The 26,106-nt window shown below is 41.5% G+C and overlaps 1 protein-coding gene across 1 annotated transcript in view; it reads left to right on the top strand.

The window, feature by feature from the left end:
* Positions 1 to 26,106, top strand: part of LOC144691151 (uncharacterized) — a 369,111-nt gene that overhangs the window by 33,938 nt on the left and 309,067 nt on the right. The window contains exons 5-8 of the mRNA XM_078559217.1: positions 12,748 to 12,913; positions 14,878 to 15,015; positions 15,433 to 15,622; positions 19,949 to 20,088. Coding sequence (XP_078415343.1) covers positions 12,748 to 12,913; positions 14,878 to 15,015; positions 15,433 to 15,622; positions 19,949 to 20,088 — 634 coding nt within the window. The remainder of the gene's footprint in view (positions 1 to 12,747; positions 12,914 to 14,877; positions 15,016 to 15,432; positions 15,623 to 19,948; positions 20,089 to 26,106) is intronic.

Raw genomic sequence — 26,106 nt, forward strand, 5'->3', positions numbered from 1 at the left:
TCTATGGAAACTGAAATAGGATCATTATTTAAGAGGCAATCTGATATGCTTTTGAAAAGGAAGAATATAAAAGAATAGGACTGGAGGTGATAACTCCAGTCCACGATGTGCTGATGATCCCTGTTCTATAATTGCTACGATTTTATAAAGCAGGAGGTGGGGCAAAAAACTCCCAGCAGAGCTGATGAATGGTAGGGTTTGGTTCTTCTATTGTATTTGGTCTGATTTGAAAATGATTGCTTTGTCTGACTGCACAGAAGTTGTACAGTGAGTTGCCAATGCTACCCGATTCACTTCACAAGCTGATTTAAGCATTTTGGAGAGACTTAGATTGAATATCTATTTTCTTTATGATTGTATCATTAGTTTTTTTTATTACATATGAACATTGAACTAGGAGCAGGTGTTGGCCACTCAGCCCCTTGAGCCTGCTCCGCCGTTCAATAAGATCATGGCTGATGTGATAGTAACCTCAACTCTACATTCCTGCCTACCCCCGATAACCTTTCACCCCCTTGCTTGTCAAGAATCTATCTACCACTACCTTAAAAATATTCAAAGACTCTGCTTCCACTGCCTTTTGAGAAATAAAGTTCCAAAGATTCACAACCCTCAGAGAAAATATTTCTCTTCATCTCTGTCCTAAATGGGCGACCACTTATTTTTAAACAGTAGCCCCTATAGTGCTAGATTCTCCCACAAGAGAAAACATTCTCTCCACATTGACTCTTTCAAGACCCCTCAGGATCTTATGTGTTTCAATCAAGTTGCCTCTTACTCTTCTAAGCTCCGGTGGATATAGGCTTAGTCTGTCTAACCTTTCCTCATAAAACAACCTGCCCGATCCAGTTAAGAGGCATTTACATCCATCCTTAAATAAGGAGACCAATACTTTACACAGTACTCCAGATGTGGCCTCACAAATGCCTGTACTACTGAAGCATAACCTCCCTATTTTTGTAATCAATTCCCCTTGCAATAAATAACATTCTATTAGCTTTCCTAATTAATTGCTGTACCTGCATACTAACCTGTTGCGATTCATTAACTAGGACCCCTAGATCCCTCTGCATCTCAGAGCTCTGCAATCTCTCGCCATTTAGATAATAAGCTACTTTTTAAATTTTTCCTGCCAACATGGTCAATTTCAGGTGGTCAGGTCTTTGCCAGTTCACTTAGTCTATCTATATCCCTTTCTAGCCTCCTTGTATTCTCTTCACATCTTACTATCCTACCAATATATAACTTATATTCTTTCATGGGATGTGGGCGTTGCTGGCAAGGCCAGCATTTATTGCCCATTCCTAATTGCCCTTGAACTTAGCGGCTTCTTAGGCTATTTCAGGGGTAGTTAAGAGCCACATTGCTGTGAGTCTGGAGTCACATGTAGACCAGATGAGGAAAGACCAGATTTCCTTCCTTAAAGGGTATTAGTAAACCAGATGGGTTTTCACGACAATCGAAGATAGTTTCATGGTCGCTATTACTGAGACTAATTCCAGATTTATTAACTGAATTTGAATTCCAGCTGCCATGGTGGGATTTAAGCTCATGTCTCCAGAGCATTAGCCTGGGTCTCTGGATTACTAGTCTAGTGACCTTAACACTCTGCCATTGTCTCCCCCAATTAGTTGTTTCTGCTTAACTGGTGTGTACATGAGAAACTGCTGGATTTTGTAATAGAGACAGGAATACTTCAGTGTATGCTGGGAATGTCTCATTACAATCGGAGAGCACTTTAACAGCCCCAGCTTATCGGAATGATAGTGATAAGCCTGTAATTACAGGAGATGTGTCTCAGTGGACCTGAGTAAGGTTGATCCCTAGTGCTTTGTACCACCTCAGTTTACCCAATGTGAAAAATAACATGGGCCATCAATTGGCGTCCATACAGTGAATGCTTCCATGCAAAGAAAATGCGAGGTAAAAACTGCAGTCATGTAGAGGCTAGCAAGGAAGAAGCCTTCATTCTGGAACATAATTAGCTTTATCACTGACAAGAAAATACACGTTTAAGGATGAAGTAAACATTCCTAAACTATACACTTGTAAAACAAATCAGAAGTTGTGAGCAAGAGGCAAGTACTAATGTTGCAAAATTTTGTGTAGGCTGAGAGTTATGACAGAAGGTAGTCAGAGGGATGCAGCGTGGTCAGGGCAGGTCATCCTCATGTTCGTTTTTTATAACACAGCGAAGAATTTTTTTTTGCTCTAAAAGGAATAGAGTAGGTAAGTTTAACACTAATGTTTGGAGAAATGCCAATGAAATTCTGAACTGATGGGTTGAATTTACTCAGCTGTTCAGGCAGACTTTAACCCCTGCTGGAGTCTGAAGGAGGCAAACAGAAATAATTCAAGACCTGGAAATATCGGGGGGGCGGGGGGGGTTGGAATTCAGCTCTCAGCTGGTTTTTTTCGGTATAAAGCTGCTGTTAGACTTTCATAGAATCATAGAATGCTTACAGCACAGGAAGCCATTCAGCTGGTCATATCTGTGCTGGCCCTCTGTAGGAGCAATTCACCTAGTGCCGCTCTCCTGCCTTTTCCCTTAGCCCTGCACATTCTTCCTTTTCAGATGATGATCCAATTCCCTTTTTGAATGCCTCAATTGAACACTACACTACACTGTCAGGCAGTGCATTCCAGATCCCAACCACTCACTGCGTAAAAAGATTTTTCCTCATGTTGCTAATGATTCTTCAGCCAATTACCTTAAATCTGTGGTTCTCCATCCTTCCACCAATGGAAACCAGTTTCTCCCATTCTACTCTGTCTAGACCTCCTCCTGATTTTGAACACCTCTTATCAAATCTCCTCTCAACCCTTTTTTTCTCTAAGGAGAACAGTCCAGCTTCTCCAATCTTTCCATGGAACCATTCTTGTGAATTCTTACTGCACCCTCTCTAATGTGTCCATATCCTTTCCAAAGTGTGGTGCCCAGAACTGGATGCAAAGCTCCAGTTGAGGCCAAATCAGGATTTTATACAGGTTAAACATAACATCCTTGCTTTTGCACTCTATGCCCCAATTTATAAAACCCAGGATGCTTTATTAACCGCACTCTCGACCTGCCCTGCTACCTTCAATGATTTGTGCACATATACCCCCCAGGTCCCTCTGCTCCTGCACCCTCTTTAGAATTGTGCCATTTATTTTATGTTGTCTCCCTGGGTTCTTCTTACCAAAAATAATCACTTCACACTTCTGTGTTAAATTTTACCTGCCACTTGTCCACTCATTCTGCCAACCTGTCTGCCCTTTTGAAGTTCTGCACTATGCTCCTTCCTCACATTTTTCCAAGTTTACTTTCAAGTTTTGTGTCGACTGCAAATTTTGAAATTGTGCATTGTTCTTCAAGGTCTACATCATTAACATACTTTAGGAAGAGTGGGGGCCAACACTCCTCGCAACTCCATCAGACACCTGCCAGCCCAAAAAACAGTCGTTCAGCACTACTGTTTCCCATCACTCGGCCAGTTTCGTATCCATGTTACTACTGTTCCATTTATTCCATGAGCTCTAACTTTGCTGAAACAAGTTTATTGTGTAGCACTTTATCAAAGGCCTTTTGGAAGTCCATGTAGACCATATCAATAGCATTACCCTCATCAGCCCTCTCTTACCTCATCAAAAATCCAAGCAAGTTATTAAACACAATTTGTCCCTAACAAATCCATGCTGGGTTTCCTGAATTTGTCCAACTGACTATTAATTTTTTCCTGAATTATCACTTCTAAAAGCTTCCCCTACCACCGGAGGTTAAACTGACTGGCCTGTAGTTGAACATGGGTGTAATATTTGCAATTTTACAGTCCTCTGGAACCACCTCCCAATCTAAGGAAGATTGGAGAATTGTGGCCAGCACCTCCGTAGTTTCCACTCTCACTGCTTCTGTGTCCTTTGGATGCATCTCATCCGGTCGTGGTGACTTATCAACTTTAAGTACAAACAGCCTATCCAATACCACCTCCTCATCAATTTTAAACCCTTCAAGTGTCTGAGCTGTCTCCTCTTTTCACTGGGACAGGGGCTGCATCTGCTTTGTGTTCTGATCTGCCACATCTGAATTGCTCTGGATACCATATTATCTCTGGTAACTTCTAGTCATCCAAGGATACCTGCCTGAAACAGAGGCTCCTTAAACTTGCAAATCCAGCACTTACACCATTGTAGCAACCTGAATGTGAAACTTGGGTGCGAATAGGTGAACCTTGCCCTGGGCATATTTTACTAATGCAAATACCATATACGTTAACTACGATTGTTTTCCTTAGAATTGAATTTGTATATAATGATCATAGTTGTAGATTTATAGGATCTTTGTATTTTGAATAAATCTAGTTGGAAAAGAAGTTGAGTTGCCTAATCAATCAATAAAGGGACCAAGTACCATTCACACCACACAATTGCCAGCAGTGACCATCTCCCCTTGTCATCCAATGGCATTACAATCACTAAATCCCCAACAATCAACATCCAGGGGCTCACCATTGACCAGAAACTGAACTGCATCAGCCATTTAAATGTTGTGACGACAAGAGCTGGTCAGAGGCTGGGAAATCTACAGAGATTAACTCACCTCCTGACTCCCAAAAGCCTTTCAACCATCTACAAGGCACAAGTCAGGCGTGTGATGGAATACTCACCATTTGCCTGGACGAGTGCAGCTCCAATAACACTCAAGGAGCTTGACTCCATCCAGGACAAAGTAGCCAACTTGATTGGCACCCTGTCCATCAGCTGAAACATTCACCCCCTCCATCACTGATGCACAGTGGCAGCAGTGTGTACCATCTACAAGATTCTTTCGACAGCATCTTCTAAACCTGTGACCTCCACCATCTAGAAGGACAATGGCAGCAGATGCATAGGAACACCACCACCTGCAAGATCCTCCTCCATGCCACTCACCACCCTGACTTGGAACTATATCGCTGTCACTGGGTCAAAATCCTGGAACTCCCTCCTAGCAGTACTGCGAGTGTACCTACATCACATATCCTGCAGTGCTTTGAGAAGGTGGCTCACTGCACTGTTTTCCACCCCCACTCTCCCCCACAAGATAGCAACCAGGAGATGGCATTTCCTACAGCTTTGGGCTGGCACAAAAGATGCCCTCTTACATGAATGCCCACATACCCCAACAGGTACAGCAGTAGGAGGGCACCGGTAGGTGCAATCCCAGCATAATTGTAATAAACTCATCCTGATCTGCAAATCACTGAAAATTCCAATTGATCAAAAGAGAATGTTGTAATGATCAAGGTTATATCAATAGATGTATTTGTGGACTTTCAGAAGACATTGGGCAGGCCAGACTGAAAATTCCCACCTGAGGTTAACGGTCTGAGGCTGATCTGTCAAATTTTCCTTCCTGCCTGTGATGATCCCCGTGGTCGGTGGGACTGGAAAATCCCACCCATTGAACAAAGTGTTCATTGTTAAGGGGGAAGTGGTGGTATGGATATGAAATTGGCTCCGTGACAGGAAGCAAAGGATTCCTGGATGTTTTTCAGACTAGCAGGTGGTTTGCAGTGGTGTTCCCCAGGGTCAGTTTTGGGTCCATTACTCTTTTCAGTTTTTTTATAAATGACCTAGACTCAGGTATAGCAAGTGGCATTATCAAGTTTACAGATGACATAAAACTTTGCAAAGTAGTTACAGTGATGAGGATGGTCAAGATGACATCTGCACCTTAACTGTAGTTTAAAAATAAGGGTCTCCCATTTAAGATGGAGATGAGAAGAATTTCTTTCTGAGGGTTATGAATCTTTGGAAGTCCCTTCCCAAGCGGTGTAGGGAGAGCCATTGAATATTTTTAAGGCAGAGGTAGATTCTTGACTAACAAGGGAGTCAAAAGTTATTGGGGGTAGGCGGAATGTGGAGTTGAGGCCACAGTCGGATCAGCTATGATCTTATTGAATGGCAGAATGGGCTTGAGGGACAGAATGGCCTACTCCTGCTCCTAATTCATATGTGTGTATGACATAGGGTGGTGAAATGAACAGAAGCATGGCAGATGCAATTCAACTTGAAGGTGTGGTTAATAATACACCTTGAGAGGAATACAGAAAGACAGCATACTCTAAATGGCATGATTTTCAAAAGTGCAGATGAGCAGGGAGACATTGGTGTCCATTTACATAAATTCTTAAAGTTGGCAGGGTGTGTTGATATGGTGTTTAAAAAAAATGGTTTCCTTGGGCTTCTAAATAGAGGAATGGAAAAACTAAGACATTGTGCGAAAACTTTATGAATCACTGGTTGGGCCTCAGCTGGAGTATTGTGGATAATTTTGGACACTACACTTCAAGAAAGACGTGAATACCTTAGAGAGGATCCAGAGGAGTTTACTAGATTGGTACCTAGGATGAGGGACTTCAGTTATGAGGAGAGTTTAAGAGAATGTTCTCCTTAGACCAAATAATCATATGAAGTGGCCTGATGGAGGTTTTTAAAATGATGGCGTAGATAGAGACAACTATTCCTTCTTGTGAATGGGTCAATAACCAAGGTCTTAGATTTAAAAATCATTGGCGACAGATCTGGCAGGGAGGTGAGAATTTTTTTTAAGAGTTAGCAGGATCTGGAATGTTCTTTCTGAAAAGGTGATGAAAGCTGAAATAAATTTGACAGGAACTTGAGGAGGAGGAACTTGCAGGGTTAGGGACAAAAAGTGGAGATGTAGGACAAAGTATGATGCTCCTTCAACGAGCCAGCATAGACACAATGGGCCAAATGGCCTCCTGTGCTGCAAATTTCTATGATTCAATGATAATACTCTTTATTTGAATTTGCTTTCCTGCACAATGCCAAGGCAATGTTCATGTCTAGGCCTTAAAGACTAAAAACTGTCACATCATGTCTTGTTTCTGGGCTATTCTGCAACAGCAAGGCAGTGGTCAGAAACTCAGCAATTTGGAGGCATCAAAACTGCTATACAATCCTTTACAATGTGTATTGGTAATCTAAATTATAACCTGTGTAAAGCGCACAGTGTAGCATGATGAAACAGATTCTAGCTATTGGCAAGCAGGGGTGTAATGGAGGGTATACAACACAGGGCTATTAATTCATGCTGCCAGCTGTATGCTTATTTCCTAATTGTTAAAACTGGCAGTGTACACTTGACAGCCCATTTCAGATTTTGAAATCAGGTACATGACTAAAAGAGGATTTATTTGTTGCATCTACCATAATGAATTGGTAGTGCTTTGAACACTATATACTACTTAACTTGCAATGAGGACTCGTGTTGGTTATTGTTACTGCATTGGACATTGAAGAATGTGGGAAGTGGAGCAGGATTTGTATCTAAGCTCCATATACCCTCCTTTGCTCCATATCCCTTTGTACACCAACCCAACAAACATCTATCGATCTTGAAATTTTCAATTCATCCAACATTAACATCCTTTTGGAGGAGAATGTTCCAGATTTCCCCTACCTTTTGTGTGAAAAGCTGCTTTGTTATTTTGCTCTTAGCTCTAATTTGAAGATTGTTCTGGATTTCTCCAGCAGATTAAATGGTTTCTCCGTACCTACTTTATTCTATATATTAACTCCATCCCTGACGCTGGTGTTTATTTTCAGTATTTTTTTCCCAAACGTGTTAGAATTACATGGATCATTATTGTTGTAAAATACTTGTGCTGTTCAGTGCCTGTTTTCGCAGCTGGAGAGATCTGACTCTAGTTAATAAAAAATTTCCAGTTTAATCTCGGGTAGGTCCTCAGTTTTCAAATTCACGTCAATGGTATGACCATTTGGGAACTTAAATATGGTTTAGGAAAGAGGTTTAGTTGTTGAGACATAATGCAATTGAAGCTATGTTTTAAAAAGATTATAAAACCAACATTAAAATAGTTTTTTTTAAAAAAAGGTTATTTTTCAGTTTTTTTTTAAATTAAGATGACACTTTCAGTTGAAATTACTCCAGGACTGAGTGTTCTGTTTGGACATTAAAAAGAAAACAAAATCGCACTTCCAGTTATTATTCCCTTGGTCATTTGCCTTTCCTCTTATAAAGAGAATCTTGTCTTCAAACCGCTGATGTTTTCTGTTCCCACTGATTATCACTGGTGGTCATGGCTGAGCAGAGTTCCAGAGTTTGCCGGTATGAAGGAGATAAATGAAATAACACAGTTGTAATGACAAGAGCAGTGAAAAACCCTGAGCAAATTATGCAAATTCTCCTGATTTTAGTGCAGTTCCCACACACTGTCAGGCATGGAAACTCCTCCTAGACACTTTCCCAGATGATGTCATGGAACACTCATTAATCACTATTGAAATGAAGATTACAAAGCAAATCAATGGAAATGGGTGACAACAAACAGTAAAACATTAACATTAAGGATAGATCTTTCAAATTAAAAGGGCCACTGTTGACAACTGCTGCTTGTTTGAATGTGGCATCAATTTTGCTGAAGATTAAACTGAGATGACAATTGTAGTGCAATGTGCACACACTGTCAAACTAAAGGTGCTTCTGTACATGATCTCTCCATTTCACAGTCCTTCACTTTAATGGAATTCTGGTAACGATTTCCTGAAATGCCAATTTGCTCACCCTGGTCTGGTTTCCATGCTTTAGAACATTGAACAAGCTGGACTGGTAATAGTCTATAATGAAGCCTGTCTCCAGGCATTCCATAGTGTGTGTCTGTCATTCATATTCAATCTGTGTCTGTTTCTCTCTCTCTCTCTCTCTCTCTCGCTCTCATTCAGGAGACGGCTCATCACCACCTGCTCAAGGGCAATTAGGGATGGACAACAAATGCTGGCCTTGCCAGCGATGCCCATCTCCCAGGAAAGAATAAAAACAATCCCTACAATTGCAGTTTCCCACTCACATCCTCATTGATGCAGCTTCAATGTGGAATTAGTGGAAAAAGTTCATGTTACACAGTATGAGCTCAGTAAACAGTCCTGTTACTGTGACTGTGATATGACATTCATTGCTGCTCCCCTGGCTTATGCAGTAGTATTTGAAATAGAAGTTAAACTTCACTCTTTTATTTGTTTCTAATGTTAATCTTTTTAATTCTCTCAGTTTCTTTGTTTTTCCTCCTGGCTTTGTCCTATTCCTGGGCTAAAATAGCAGTCCCAATATTGTTGTGTAACTGGCCTTGAGAACTGGTAGATCAGCCGAGATATTCAGGCTGATTTAATCACTATCTGGTACATGGAATCTACCAAGCACCTCCCTGGTGCACTGCTGGTAGCAAGCTTCCAAGAAGTCAATCAAAGCAACCTACTGTGCCATCAAGTGTAGTGACACAGTCACCCTCCAAATTACAAATACAATGGCATACGTAGCCTTACTCTATATTTCAAACATGTGTAAAAACTATTGAGAACTCCCCAAATTCTATTGCAGATGAAAGATGCTTTCAAACCACTGTAACTAATTTCTGAATTATGGCAGGTACAATTTACCTTTATCAAGCTCTGGTTAGGCCACAACATGAGTATTGCATCCAGTTATGGTCACTACACTTTATAAGGAAGTGAAGGCGCAGAGATGTACCAGAATGCTTCTATGGATGAGAGATTTTAGTTACAAGGTTAGATTGGATAGGCTGGGTTTGTTCTCCTTGAAGCAAAGAAGATCGAGGGGAGATTTGATAGAGGTAGACAAGATAATGACAGGTTTGGATAAGGCAGACAAAGAAAAGCTGTTCCCATTAGCTGATGGTACAAGGACTTGGGGAGGGAGTCGGTGGGGGGAACAGAGAACATATTTAAGGTTTGAAGAAAGAGATGCAGGGGAATCTGCGGAAGAACCTTTTTACAGAGCGAGTGGTAATGATCTGGAACTTGCAGCTCACGAGGGTGTTGGAAGTGGAAACAAGCAATGATTTCAAAAGGAAATTAGATGGGCACTTGAGTGAAATAAACTTGCAGGCTGCAGGAATAGAATGGGGGAATGGGACTGACTGGATTGTTGTAGGGAGAGCCGGTATAGGCTTGATGGGCCAAATGGCCAGCTTCTGTACCATAATGACTCTACAACAGTTGTCCAGCAGAGACTTTAGTTGTGAGATCTAAATCAATTGATTATTTTAAAATGCTTCCTTGCAGTCCATATTGCCTTGCCTGGTGGTGTTGTCATTACAAGAACAGTGGTAATGTTGGTGGCTTAAATGTTCCCTCCAGAGCAGAGTAAAGTTATGGTGAAAGAGTAAATTCATGATTTGAAACCCTCTTAACAAATATCAGAGTTCCTTTAAAGCTGTTAGCAAAAGTGATTGAGAATCAGCCTGACAACGGATTGAGCAAGGAAATCCTTGACTTGTATTTCTGCTCTCATCTTCCTTTGTTCTACTTGGCAATTAGCTCAGGAACAGCAGCATTTCAAGAATATTCCAACTCAGCAGTGTAGGTTATGATGAGATGTCCCAGAAAAAATACTAGTTCCAGTTCCTCACAATGGATTTTGTTTATAAAGTGCGCTATTTTGATCAAACAGGACCATCGAACATAGAAAGAAGCCATTTGGCCCATTCTGTCTGCTGTGTTGGAGTAATCCAAAACTAATCCCACTGCCCCACTCTACATGGACTGCAGTGGTTCAAGAAGGTGGCTCATCACCATCTTCTCGAGCAATTAGGGATGGGCAACAAATAGCCAGCGACACCTACGTCTTGTGAAAAGAAATTTTTTAAACTCTATCCATTGACAATTATCATCCTCCGTTTCAAATATTTAGCTATACTCTTTGTCATGATATGCTAGTCTGCCTCAACTACTTCCAGTGACAAAGCATTCCACACATTTAACTCTGTGTGAAGACATTTCAACTAAAACTTGCGCCAAACTATTAAATGTTTAGCAAAGCAATGCTTCTCGATTTAGGAGATGGAGAATGTGTGAACTGGTTTAGTACTTGGCAGTCCTATCTTTGGAGACCACAAAATAGTTAGAGAGCACAGCAGAATATAAATAAGAGTGTATGCTCTCTTCCAAACAATATTGATGTTTTCTTTAAAGTTTTGCAATAACAGGAACTAGGATTCTTTTGCCTCAGCATCTTGCATTCATACAGGGACAAGCTTGTGCAGAAAGACTCATCAATGGAACTGAATGTTCAAAACATCTTATGACAAACATTACCGCAGATTACGTGACTGCCATGATCTTCAAGCATGAGAAATCAATTCCAAAATACCTCAGCCTGGTGTGCAGTGCAGTCCCCACCACTTCTATTGCCAAGGCTTTTGGAGGGCAGCCGTCTATATCGGGCAATGTCCTATGTCCACTTGGCATTACCATAGAAATCAATTACAACAGCCCCGCTTTCAATGCATTAAATGCACTGACTATTTTTGGCAGTTCAGTAAGCACTTTGCACCTTGTTAAGTTTGATTATCTTAATTATTTACTCTTCTGTGCCCACCATTTAAATTTATAGATTGAAAGGAATAATTTAACTATGATGACAGGCTTCCTCGTCATTTGAGATTTACTAATTTCACTTAAGTCACAGTAAAAGAAGTTGAAGCCATTCGTGCCACAGAGTGATGGTCAATGGTGCCAGTTCCACAGGGTTAAGTGGCGAAGCCAACAGTGCCATAGCATGAATGGGCAAATCCACCATTGCCACAGGGTGCTGGTCAAAGGTGCCAGTGCCACAGGGTTAACAAGTGAAACCGCTAGTGCCACAGGACGAAGCGTTAAGACTGATGTTCTCGCTATAAGTGGTGCAAACTGCTTTGCATGGCTTGTGGACAGGAGTGCAGTTGATTGGTGAAGGGGAGGAGCAGAATCTGGGGTTGAACCAGCTTCCAATGGAGCACAAATTATGATAAAGAGGTGACCTTTCCATCCTGATGTCATCAAAATAGTCAGGACTAGTGCATTCTCAATATCCAGAGGTGGAAGTGGCGGCCTAATGCACGTTTTTTTAAAAATCCACTCCATTGTGGAGCAAACAGTTGCCATTGGGAAAGCAGCTACAAAGAAATTGTTGCAGTTATTTAACAGTTTGAACTCCTTGGCTGCTTTATCTATATTTGGTGACGCAGCAAAATTCTAGGGATTCTGGCTGTAACTTCCTTTTTGGATTGGCTCTTCAGTCACACTGAATGAAGCAGTCAAAAGAAGCAGTCAAAAGGTATCAAGCCCAGTATTGCACATATTTCTGTTACATGATGTGTGGCAGAAAATCAACCCTTGATCAAAACTGTGGCAATGTTGTAATAGTGAGAGGCCCTTGAGATCAAGCAGCGATTTAGGAAACTGCAAAGAAGCACAGAAACCAGGGATGTGGCTCAAACTCTAGCAGAAACATACCCTGGAAATTGGGTCAGAAAGAACTTGAAAAATATGTGCTACGTGGTCCACTATGGTCCCAAAATGGCAGGCGGGAAGCACTTGCATCTTTCTGAGTTCAGGTGCCCCACTTTGGGAAGGACAATAGACATGCATTCTTTACCCATGCCTACCTCAGTAGGCATTGGTCTCTTTGCTTAGACAAATAAGGAGCCTAACACCTGCTTGAGGTTCTCACGCCAACATAGGTTTGTTTTGAGATAGCCAACATCATTATGGGAAACCAGCCCTGTGGGACCCCTGCCTAGCAGATGGTAAGTAACTTATCAAAAATGGATGCTCCCAAATACCAATAGTGTGTGCAACCTGCACCATTCTGTGGAATTGGGTACAGGATGGTGATCTCACATTAATATTAACCATTCCATACAGGTCTGTATTCATAATAGTTTTGCATGTCTGTTGTTGTAGAGCTTCCCTGGAGAAACATCCACTTCAATTTTCTTTCCAAGATGGGATAATTCCTGAGATCTGTCCTTCAGAAAGTGAAGAAACCTGGGCCTTGAACATCAAGCGAGGCATCCTCAGTATTCTCCAGGATTCATATACAGTAAATAAACAGAAAACTGTTGAAGAGGTAAGACATTTGCAAAAACCATTCATATTAATTTTGGGGTTCATAACCGAATAGTATCCACACTAAATTTTACCGTAATGATGGAAATGTTGCATCCAATTTGACTACAAGAAAAAAAGTTATGATGCTTCCGAAGATTCCAGAATATTCTTACAATCAAATCCTTTAATAAGTCAGTAAATTAAGTGACTGTTTTGTTCTTTAGCTCGTTATCATGATCAGACTGGATTGTCAGCTGTGGCTAAGTTGGTAGCACTCTCACCCGTGAGTCAGAAGGCTGTGGGTTCAAGTCTCACTCCAGGACTTGAGCGCAAATATCCAAGATGGTTCACCAGTGCCAAACTGAGCAAATGCTGCAATGGCAGAGGTGCTGTCCTTTGGATGAGACGTTAAACCAAGGCCCCTTCAGCCTTCTCAGGTGGATGTAAAATATCCCATTGAACTATTTTGAAGAAGAGCAAAGAAGTTATCCCCAGTGTCTTGGTCAATATTTATCCCTCAATCAACATCATGAAAACAAATTATCTGGTTGTTCTCACTGTGCTATTCATGCTGTAGCATTTTCTACATTACAACTTCATTTGCTGTGAAGCACTTTGGGTCGTTTAAGGGCATGAAGGCATTATATATAAATGCAGTCTTTCTAACTTCAATTGATTAATTATTGATCCACGAATTATTGATCATGTTTCTGATCTTTTGATCTGCTTTGTGAGTAATACTCAGATCCATCATTTCTATTGGTAAAACTGTACTGGACTTGATTGGTTCAAGCTCCTGTACGCAGAGTTATGCAGTGAGAGGTTAAAAAACAACTGATGTAACAAGGTCTCTTTGCTACCAAGTCTGAAAGTTATTCAGAAAATTCAGTAATGTCTGATGATTAACCAGCATTGCTGTCACTGGCACAAATCTGTGTTTTCATTTGAAGAGAGCTCCTGCTGACTACATTAGGTTGGATTTCTCTTCATGTTGAGGTATGTATGTTTTGATTAAATAAGGAATTGCCACATTTACGTGATGATAAAATCCTTCACCTTGTAAACTAAATGAAATATAATATGAGTTTATAGATATATAAGAGAATTTTCAGGAAATATATTCCAAGTTAACTTTACTACAGACTCCAAAAGAGCCCCTTCAGAATTATTGGTGGTTGTTGAGCAAATATTGGGATTGAACCCAAGAAGAAACCAGATTACAGCATTCCACACCACCTCTAATACCACATGAAGTCATCAGAACTTAACGGCTTCAATTATTTCCTTTAGATTCACTGTTGCGAAGTATAACAGAGCGTCACGGATAGGTATACAGCTTGACACATTACATTTGCAGACTTGGGCTGAAAAGCAATAAAAATACTTTTGCTGTTGCAATAGGTTCATTGATATCCTATTGTCAATACACTGGCTACTTTTGAAAATATCATGCTCAGAACCCCGCCAGAAATCTCACTTGCACATTTCAGGGACCCTGTGGACCCTGCTGGCTCCCACACTGTTGTTATATGCGGATTTAGGACAGGAAATTCATGTTTGTTGTATGACGCCAAATGTGCAGCTTTCCGCTGTAGCCCTGGTACTGTCGCTAGGCCAACATCAGCAACAACATCAAACGTTTACATTGTGCCTTTAACATGTAAACATCTTCACTATGTCTTCATGTACAAGCACATAGGGAAACTGATGTTGAGCCGGGAAGGGAAAAAGTAATGGGGTAAGACTGAAATCTTGATTGAGACGAGGAGGTTTCAAGAGCTGGAGAGGTTTAGACAGGGAGTTTGAGAGAACAACTTGAAGTTCCTATAAATTCTCTGCAAAATATATTTAGTTTCATAAGGTATAATAGGATGGGGGTTTAGTTCTTTTTAACTGCATTCTGGAACATCTCAAGTCAGTTCCAATTGGAACATTATACCATTCTATATTTATAGCTCTTTGTTTTTAATACTTTTCCCACAGGTTGATATTTCGGGCAAGTGTTTGTCTGTGTATAAGGTGCAAGGTTCCCAACTTATGAAGTTTAAAGACCTAAACCATTGTTTCCTACGCTCTATGGCTGTCACTTCATTGCAGTCAGTAGTTCTACCGGATTCTGCAGTAAGCAAAACCTTTACCATCATCCATTAAACTTTGTGACTTTTCTCCATCATCTTAAAAATGAAAACATTATATTTTACATTTTTTAAAATCATACTGTAGTAGTTAACAGATCAGCAGATTAACCCCTTAATAAATATCTAAAAGTTGGCTCCTGAATGGTTCTGATGAGAATTCTGAGATGCAGAGACAAACTGTAAATGAATAATTGTTCAATGAAATAACGTATTAAGGAGTTAATTTTTCAGTTATCAAGTCACAACCAAGACACTTGTAAAATATCATTGCCAGTACCCTAAATTAGCTTGTAGATATATTGTGTGAAAGAGAAAATGGCTATTATAAAAACAAGAGTATTTGAGTACGAAAGAAATCGGGAGGATTAATCCAGTCTGATGTTTCATTGTTCCCCATTAGTCTCACCAACAGATCTTGGATTCCCAGTTGGAATGCATGCAGAACTATAAAGGTGGCATCATAGAAATGGCCACATGCAACGAGTCGAATGTCTTTCGGCCCTTCTCCAAAGAAGGAAAAGGGGCAAAGACAGAGATCCTCACGACAATGAAACTTTTAAAGGTGGAAGAAGCATTATCCATGCCCAGAGGTGAGTTATAAATACTGAACACAAAACAGAACTCAGCACCTTCTCCTTCTGGAATAATTTGTATCCAAAACCAGAATTTAGCAGTGATGGCGTTGGTGTCTTGAATCCCGTGGTGGTCATGTGTGCTGGTAAACTGTCTTGGGCACAGAGCTGTGTTTGTGCATGTTAGCACTTATAAAGATTTTGCATCATGAATGAACTAAATGCATATGTTCCATGCTTCTATAGAGAGTGGAGCTTAACTTAAAGTTTCTGCATTACACCCATTTTTGGATGGTCCAGTCATCTGCTTTCAAAATTAAAATGTACATTGCACTATACAGTTGAGCAGCAAAATGTTCATAAACTGGGATTCATAGGATTCTTTAGAAAAATCCCTTTAATTCCTATGTCTCGATCATACAGACCCTTGTGGAGCACACTCATCTTCCAATCTATGAAATGTCCTTTTACCCTCTCATTTGCTATCTTCAGTGCAGTTCTGTTTACCATAGCTCCATGTACCCTTGTCTTTATTTAAATGTCTAATATAGCACCTTATCAAAATGTCTTGAAAATCGTTATAAACCATATCCATTGCATTTCCCTCTACTTGTCCTCTGATGTATTCCAAAAGGATTCTATAAGATGGGTCAAGTTTGATCTGATCTTTAGAAATTTCTTTGGGGATCATTGGGATAATTTTCCAGACAGTGAACATAATCTTAACAGAATATTTACTTATCTCTAGTTGTTAAATGCTTTCTATTCACGCCAAATATGGGAAATAGTGTAGTTGTATTGAGGACAATAACTATCAACTGTAGGAGTACAGCAACCAATATACTTAATGGTCATTATACAATGTGAATGGTTTGTTCTAAATATGGGGTCTGTCCAGACCATAGCAACATATGTGACTTCTAGAACAGTGAGACCGTGGGCTGAATCTAGTGAAGCTCTTGGGAGTGGGAAACGAGGCGGGCTGAGGCATTTAAATGTGCAGGAGAGAAAATGTCAGCTTACCGAAGGGGGTGACAGTTAAGAAATAAGTTGGTGGTGAATTAAAAATGGATAGTGGTTCCTGGTGGTAAGTGGTGGGAACATATTTTTAATGCATTAGCATGTCAATGCATACTCATTAAAACACATGGTCAGCAGATTAAATAGTATCTTTGTGATTAAGTCAGCAGCAAATGAGAAATACGCGCCATCAGATTCATGACTGGTTAAAGGTGGTGAGCAGCAGGTGAGGTAGTCTTCCTAGTAGATTTGGAGCGAGTACAAACTGCGTTTCGTATATGCAAACTTTGTTGTTCAGGGGAGAGGAGGCTGAGCTGTTGCATTGAGCTCGGGTTTTGCTATCCAGGGAGATTGGGGTATGGTTTTTGGAGGGAGGGAGGTCAGGTCATAGCGGCCCCATGAAGGGTTGTGGGGCCAGAGGGAGGGAGCTGGATGACACAGGGAAGGTCAATCCCTACCACTGTCAGCACAGGCATGGTAGAAGGAAGATCAAAGGTGATTGAGGGCAGGCCAATGGTGAGGCTAGAAGAGTCAAGGGTAACCAAGGGCAGGTCAAGAATGATAGGGGGAGGGTCGAGGATGAGGTTAGCAGGCCGAGGGTGGGGGAGAAGCAGCTCGATGGTGATGGCGAAGTTGGGGGTTGGTGGGCAGATCCAGGTTAACAGATAGTTGATCAAGGCTGAGGGTGGGTGGCTCAAGGCTCACAGAAGACAGGGCTAGGGTGCTGGAGGGAAGGTCAAAGATGACTGAGGGAAGATGTAGGGTGATGGCTTGAAGCTCCAGTGATCCAAATGGCGGATCCACCCGACCTCCCTACCTTGGACGTCCATGCCCCGACCTCTCTGGACAGCGCCATCCAAGCTCGGTGCAATAGCACAGCCTCCTTTCCCCTGGTCCAACAAAGTTTCCCATACAAGAAAAGTAGTTCCTACTCGCTCTAAGTCTACCAGGAAGATTTGCCTGTTTTTAAAAGAAGTGCTCCTCACAACACCTAAAAATAGAAATGGCCGGGGTGGTGGTTTGCCAGAGAGAAACAAAGCTTGAGCATGGGATTGGTGTGTTCGCTGGGGCTGGTGGCTGCAATAACCTAAAGTGCAATAATAGTCCTTCCTGTCAAAAACATAGTTAATTTTGTGGTGCAGATGTTTCTGGAAGAAGTGATATTAATGCAAGTCATTTTTTTTTTCTTGACTGGCATGCACAGTTAATGATTAAAGTGAAGGGTTTAACAAGAACAAATATTTACAAACATGAAACAGATTTTAACAGATGGAGGTGAAAAATGCATAAGTTTCTTTTATTTTCTATCTATTAATAGAAGCACAGGCCTAGAAAATTGACTTCTCATTATTGGATCCTCTGATTTATATCTTCACTAGACCATGAGGAGAAAAATGAATGCTGAATCAGGGAAGGAGATATTAAAAGGGGTGATCAAAATCTTGGTAGAACAGATGAGTTTTAAGAAGGATCTTGAGCGGAAGGTGGAAAGAAAATTCCAGAGTATGAGATCTACTTAGCGGAAAGCATGTGGCTATCAATGATGAGATAAAGGGAGCCCAGAGTCAGAAGAACAGAGTTCAAAGAGAGGAGAGGGTTTTAGGGCTGGAGGAGCTTATAGACGTGGGAGGGGGATATCAAAAGCATGGAGGAACTTAAATGAGGATGAGAATTTTAAATTTGAGACATTGGTGGATGAAGAGCCAATGAGCTAACAGAGGATTGGTGGTGAAGCAAGACTTGCCAGCAGCAGAGTTTTGGATGAGCTGAAGTTTATGGACATTGGCGATGGGAGGCCAACTAAGAGAGCATTTGAGTCTGGAAGTGACAAAGGCGTGACTGAAGATTTCAGCAGGAGATGAGCTAAAGCAGAGGTGGAAGCGAAGGATGTTAGAGATGGAAGTAGGTGGTCTTGATGATGGAAAGACTGTCGAGTCAGAAACTCAATTGGGGCTGAAGATAATGGTTTTGGTCTTACTAAGAAGGTTGGATGTCAGACAGTCTCATAGCATGAATGCAGTGGGGAGAGTGAGAGAGGTGGTGGAGAGGTAGAACTGGATGTTATCAGCATACATGTGAAAATTGACCCCATCTCTGCAGACAATGATGCCAAGTAGCAGCATGTAGATGAGTCTGTGGCTAGAAATGTGTGAGACTCCAGAGATAGCTGATGCAGGGATGAGAAGAGAAGCCATCCCTGGAGATCCTATGTCTGTTACTCGGTAGGTAAGAGTGCAAGTAAATGAGCACGGTCCCATTAAGTTGAACAGGGGAGGAGAGATGGGGTGGTTGACGATGCTAAAGACTAAAGAGAGGTAGAGGAAGAGAAGCAAAAGGTGATGATTATGGTCACAATTGCAGAGGATGCCATTTGGATTAGAGCTGGTTAGCATTGTGATTGGAACAATAAACCTGATTGGAAATATTCGGAGAAGGAAGTTGTAACAAAGATGGACGCGGATTTGGGATGTGACAACACATTGAAAGACTTTGGGCAGGAAAGGGAGATTTGAGATGAGACAAAGATGGAGGATCTTTTTTTTAAGGGGATGGGACGATGTCTGTTATTTTGAAAGGAAAGTTGATAGTAACTGACGAGAAGGAACTATTCACAACCTCAGCTAAAATAATGGTCAGGAAGGGAAGCTTGGATAATCAGTTTAGTGAGAAATGTGGTCAGGGGAACAGGAAGTGGATCTTGTGGACAAGATGAGGAGATATGGGAAGATGGGTGAGAAACTGTGGAGAGATGTAGTTAGAGCAGTGCATGTAGACTGGTGGGTGGGTTGGCTTGATGGGCAAGGGGGATTGCTTAGTTTTCAAGTTTAAAAATGTTTGAGTTGAAACTGGAATTACTGGAGATGTAAGAATCTTCATGTAAGTCCCACACCAGAGTCATGAGTGCAATATCAAGGCTGACACTCCAGTGCAGTACTGTGGCATCTTTAGGAAGAGGCATTAAACTTTTAGATGGATGTAAAAATCTCCATGGTACTATTCCAAAAAGGGCAAGGGAGTTCCTCCGGGTGTCCTGGACAATATTTGTTCCTCAAACAACATCATAAAACTCAGACAATTTGGCCTATAACGTTCTTGTTTGTGGGAGTTTGCGGCATGCAAATTGGCTACATAATTAAACTTTAAAAGCACTGTTGGCTGCAAAGTACTTTGAGATGTCCTGAGGTTGTGAAGGATGCTGCATAAATGGAAGCCCTTTCTTGTATAGAAGTAAAAGCTGAATGGAAATCTCATATTCTGCACTGTGCCATGGGCTGTGGTTTAATCTTTGGCATTCTGCAAATCAGCAATTGTATTTTTTAACAGTAGAACTAAAGGCATTCCACCGCAGCACTCTGCTGTTTGAGAGAGAGAGAGGAAAAGAGAAAAAGGCAGGATATTCGAGTGCGGTGCGAGTCGCAGAGGCAGTGAGACAACTCTGCTTAACCAAAGGCATGACCTTTGAGGTGAGTCACATTTTGCTTTTTCATAGGTGGTGCAGAGGGTGGGATGAGTTTACAAATGAAGAGGGTGTATTAACTTTCTTATTCATGAAGGCTCAAGCTCACAATTATATTAAGGCTATGTTCAGCTTCCTTGAAAGTTCTGTCGGAATGGCATATACAAAAAGAGTTTTTTCAAAACAATTGGCAAACCTGGATGAAAAACGAAGGCCCACATTGCAAGATAGTGACAAGTCTGAAAAGAGCAGGAAAGACATGCATGAATTAAGTAAAGAAGCTGCGATTAAGTGATGCCAAGTTTAGATATCAAAGTTACAAGGTAATAACACAGCAAAGGGGCTCTGGGGACCTAACAAAATGGTTTGTGTTTTTTTTTCTGACCCTGAGGATTCTGTAACAATTGACTGCTATAGAAGCATACATCATAAAAGTGCCCCCTCAGCCCATCAGGTCTGTGTCAGTTCTCTGAAGGAGCTCTTAGCCCCTCTGATTTTGCCATAACCCCTTTAAATTTATCCCATTAATTTAAAGTTGTTGTTGTGTTTTTAAAAAAGTGGATTTTTTTCCTTGATTCTAAAACTGGCTTCTACGGCACCATACAAATTAAATAAAAAGTATTCTTTCATCGTTGCTGGCCAGGCCAGCATTTGTTGCCCATCCATAATTGCTCTTGAACTGAGTGGTTTGCTAGGCCATTCAAGAGTCAACCACATTGCTGTGGGTCTGGAGTTACATGTAGGCCAGACCAGGTAAGGATGGCAGACTCCCTTCCCTAAAGGGCATTAGTGAACCAGATGGGTTTTTATGACAATTGATGATATGCTAGCTTTCAATTCCAGATTTTTATTAATTGGATTTAAATTCCACCAATTGTTGTGGTGGTATTTGAGCCCATGTCTCTGGAGCATTGGCCTGGTTTCTGGATTACTAGTCCAGTGACATTATCACTACACCACCATCTCCCCCTTAAATTTGATTTAAGTGACTTTTAATTAATAGTATCCTTCTACTCTACTCCTATCTGCCCGTATCCCTATATATCCTCCTCATCAGGTACCATGCCCTAAGCGAGTGCTGGCGACCATAGACTTCCATTGGATTGGTCCATGATTATGCTTGGCAAAGTTCTGCAGTCTGGCTGACAAGGTAACTTCCTGCTGTTACCTTCTGCCATCAGGCAAATTGGAAAGATTTCCAGACTGATAATCAACCTCTTTAGCCACGTTATGAACACACCTTCCGTGTCCATCAGGTCCTGAAGTGGGGCTTGAACCTGGAGCTTGTGATCCTGAGGTAGGGATGCTATCCACTGCACCACAAGACCTCCCCACACCCCCACTCCAACCTACCCCCCCAATATATCATATATATGAAATATAAAATTAGATCTCCTCCTCCAACACCCTTGACACACCCTCCATCACCCTAGCCCTGCCTCTTTGACCCTCGAGCCACCCACCATCACTTTTGATCAGCTGTGTGTGAACCTAGAGCTGTCCCCCCTGCCATTCCCCGCCCCCCCAATCACCATTCAACTATTCCCCTGCACCATGCACCTGCCCCCTTCACCCATGACCTGCCAACCGTCATCCTCAACTCTCACCCTTGACCTGCCTTCGGTTGTCCTCGACTCTCCCAGCCTCACCATTGACCTGCCCTCAATCACCCTCTATCTTCTCTTCATCATGCTTGAGCTACCTTTGATAGAGACTGACCTTTCCTCTGTCATCCAGCTCCCTCCCTCTGTCCTCCACGACCCTTGTTAGGGCCGCTACAACCTGACCTCCCTTCCGCAGGCAGCAGCCATACCCCAACCACCCTGGTCAGCGACACCTGAGCTCAATGCATCAACTTAGCCCCCTCTCTCCTGGTCCAACAAAGTTGCCCATACAAGGCAAGCCGCTCTTACTCACTCCAAATCTACCAGGAAGACTACCTCACCTGCTGCACGCCACCCATAACGAGTCGTGGATCTGAAGTGTTTCTTGTTTGCTGCTGATTTAATCACAAAGGTGCAATTTAATCTGGTGACCATATTGTGTTTTAATGAGTAACACAACATGCTAATGCATTAAAAATGGGGTTCCCGCTGCTTCCCAACGGGAACCACGTTCTGCCTTTAATTCACTGCCAACTCACTTCCCAACTTTCACCTTACTTCCGGGAAGCTTCCGTTTCACTTTCTGCACAATTATGTGCCTGCCGTGTCCCCTGCTCTTGGGAGCTTCACTGAATGCTGTTTGTAGAGTCAGTTGGAGCCTGGGAGTTTCTTCTCATTTGAGGCTGAGGAACTGGGGGAATCAAAACTGAGGTGCAATAGCACTACCACTGGTGGGAAGATGTAATTACAGAGTGGTCAGTTACACTGGCAGTTTTCATTCGAAATGTACATTCAGGAATTTATAATGGAAAAGTTGACATCAGAGTTTTGTGTTACAGAACTTCCGGAGAAGCCGATAGGGAAACAGGAATATAATACCTTAGACAGTTTTGTACTCTACTCTATCTCTCCCACTATGCAAATGTTGAACTAAAAGCTCAAGCAGAGGTTGCATTATCAATGGGAAAATATTTTAATTATGATGCGTGAAGCTTACATAGATGTTGACTGATTTAAGTAATAAGTGTGTGTTGTAATCTAGGAAATACAGCTTACATTGCTGTATTTTGGTGATCTGAAAAGTGTATGTACTGGTATATTAATCATTAATCAAACTCCACTTGCTTTGCTGTTAGGCTGCAGTGAGACACAGCCTGTGGGAAGCAAAGTGAAGCAATTCCTGTCCTTGTTTGTTGAATTTCAGACTGAAGTTATCAAATTATTCCAAATTTGAAGTATGCCGTTTAACCCATTGGGAAACAGATATATTAATTTCTGTTATCCAGTAAGGGAGCTTTTTGTTTCTACGTTCAGTGGGGAATTACACTTGGGTGGCATAGGTGAAAGGGCAATGTTCTAAGTCACTGGACTGTGCATTGATGTCTGCTATGTCATTGGCAACGTATGTGATGGACAGTAGACACGCTACAATTTTGTAGTTGCAAACAAGACAGAGATCTGTTGTTAGTAGGTAAAACAAACAGAGTAGCCATTCTTCAGCCAAGCAGTCACAGAAAGTCACAACACAATAGGGAAAAAAAGCTTGAAAGGACACAATCCCTTTTGTGGGGCATCAGGCTGGGTTTCAGACTTTCAATGAGAAGAATGAGTTATGCTCACAAAACTCCCACTGTGTCAGTGTTGGTGGGTAAGACTTGGAATACACATTAAAAAGGCATTCGGAATAGGGTGCAGAGGCTTCACTGTGGAATATAGATCAGAACAGATAAAAGGAAGGAAGATAAAATTGCGATGCTTTTGTTTCAAGTGGGAAGATTGATCAACCTAATTGTAAAGACTTATAAACGAAGCAGGAACTGATGTCTGAATTGTTTGTTATTTAAATGCACATAGTACAATTCCACACAGGCCCCGAATTTCCACAGGGGTTTCAATGATACTTTGTAGCTTTTAAATCAACTATTTCTCTGGCATTGCACTGTCCTCCCGCCAAGGTTAAGGCAGAAGTTCAGGAAATCCCTGCGGACACCCTGGGACATTGGGAATAATTTTAACCCTTCTCCAAAATGGGTGGGTTTGGATTGAGTGGAAAAGAAGAAAATTAAAAATTTCAAGTAGAAACGTTACTCCCCCAATCATCAATAAAATTCCCTGATCCTTGGTTGATGCCTTTCCCAGGCCGCCCCCACCCATCAGGTGCCTACCTTGGCAATCAGTCTGGCCTTAGGGTGGTAAACCTGGGGACAAAATTTCACACGTTCTGTGGAGTTAAAACCTGAAAACCCACAGCAGACAGGGAAACGCACATTTCCACTATAACCCCTCTGTCACATTTCCCCCACTATAACTCCTGTGCCCATTTACATACGAACATATGAAATAGGCACAGGAGTAGGCCATTTGGCCCCTCGAGCCTGCCCTGCCATTCAATAAGATCATGGCTGATCTGTTTGTGTTTCGAATTCTACATTCCCATCTACCTCCAATAACCTTTGATTCCTTTGCCTAACAAGAATCTATCTACCTCCGTCTTAAAAATATTCACTGACCCCGCTTCCACTGCCTTCGGAGGCAGAGAGTTCAAAAGTTGCACAACCCTCCGAGAGAAAAAATTTCTCCTCACTTCTGACCTAAAAGGGAAAGGCCTAATTTTAAAATAATGCCTCCTAGCTCTGGACTCGCCCACAAGAGGAAAGATCCTTTCCACGTTCACCTTGTTAATGGCGTTTAGGACCTTATATAGTTCAATCAAGTCACCTCTCATTCTTCTAAACTCCAGTAGAAACAAGCCCAGACTGTCTAATGTTTCCTCGTAAGACAACCTGCTCATTCCAGGTATCATTCTAGCAAACTTCCTCTAAAACGCCTCAAATGCATTTATATCCTTCATTTAAATAAGGAGACCAAAACTGCGCTTAACATTTGAGATATGGTCCCATCAATGCCCTGTATAACTCAAGCATAACATCCTTACTTTTATGTTCGGTTTCTCTCGCAATAACGGATAGCATTCCATTAGCCTTCTTAATTACTTGCTGTACTTGCATACTAACTTTTTGTGACTCATGCACTAGGACCCCTGGACCCCTCTGCACCTCTGAATTCTGCAGATGTTCTCTGTTTTATTCTTCCTGCCAAAGTGAACAACTTCACATTTTCCTACATTATACTCCATCTGCCAGATTTTTGCCCACTCATTCACTCTACCTATATCTGTCGGCAACATCCTCATGTCAGCTTCACAACACACTTTCCTACCTTGTGTCATCTGCAAATTTAGCTACCATGCCTTCACTCCCCTCATCTAAGTCATTGATATAAATTGTAAAATGCTGATGTCTCAACATAGACCCCTGTGGGACTCCACTCGTCACATCCTGCCAATCAGAGAAAGACCCATTTATGCATACTCTGTTTTCAGCCAGCCAGCCAATCTTCTATCCATGCTAATATGTTACCCCCTACATCAAAAGCTTTTATTTTCCACCATAACCTTTGATTTGGCACCTTATCAAATGCCTTCTGGAAATCCAAGTACAGGCTCCCCTTTATCCACAGCGCATGTTACTCCTTCAAAGAACTCCAATAAAATGTTAAGCATGATTTGCCTTTCATAGAACCATGCTGACTCTTCCCGATTACCTTGAGTTTCTCAGTGCCCAGCTATAACCTCCTTAATGATCGATTCTAATGCTTTCCCCGCAACACAAGTCAAGCTAATTGGCCTACAGTTTCCTGTTTTCTGCCTCCCACCTTCTTCAATAGAGGGGTTATATTTGCCACTTTCTAGTCTCCCACTGTAACTCCACTGTCACATTTCCCCCACTGTAACACCTGTGTCTATGCTCTGAAGCCCCAGTAAATGTCAGGGTCATTTGTGCTTTTCAGCTTCCTGAGGTGCTACTTTTGGTAAGCCTTATTGCATCCCAACATCGCAGCACAGAGTGAGCATCCGATCTGATCTTAGTAGGAATTATACAAGACTTGGTGACTTGCCTCCAATGACTCCATGCTCTCTATGATGAAACATCTGGACTTGACTTAGAACCTTCCTGAAGGTCACATCTGGGACAGACCAGCTAACTGACTGAAATTATTTTCTTCTTCCCTTGAAATACAGAATACTTTTATTTATATATTTATTTGCATTTCCGTCTTTATTCCAATAATCAAAAAAATTAGACATTATTGGATTGTCAATTTGTGATATTTGTGAATCTGCATTTATATTTCTACCTATTTCATTTTGCCTCGTTTATGATTTATACAATTGGCTTAATAAACCCCCTTTTCACTGGAGGGTGGTTGGGGGCGTGGGGGTGGTGGTGATCAGACTTCTAATCATAAAAAAGCTGTAGAATTTTAAAAGGTTATTCATTGCCTTTTGATTGCGATAGTTCAAACTTGAATAACATACTTACACTGGGATAAAAAGGCCAGTGTCTCTACTTAATATGAAA

The sequence above is a fragment of the Cetorhinus maximus genome, chromosome 15, assembly GCF_964194155.1.
Source record: "Cetorhinus maximus chromosome 15, sCetMax3.hap1.1, whole genome shotgun sequence".
In the NCBI taxonomy this organism is placed as follows: domain Eukaryota; kingdom Metazoa; phylum Chordata; class Chondrichthyes; order Lamniformes; family Cetorhinidae; genus Cetorhinus; species Cetorhinus maximus.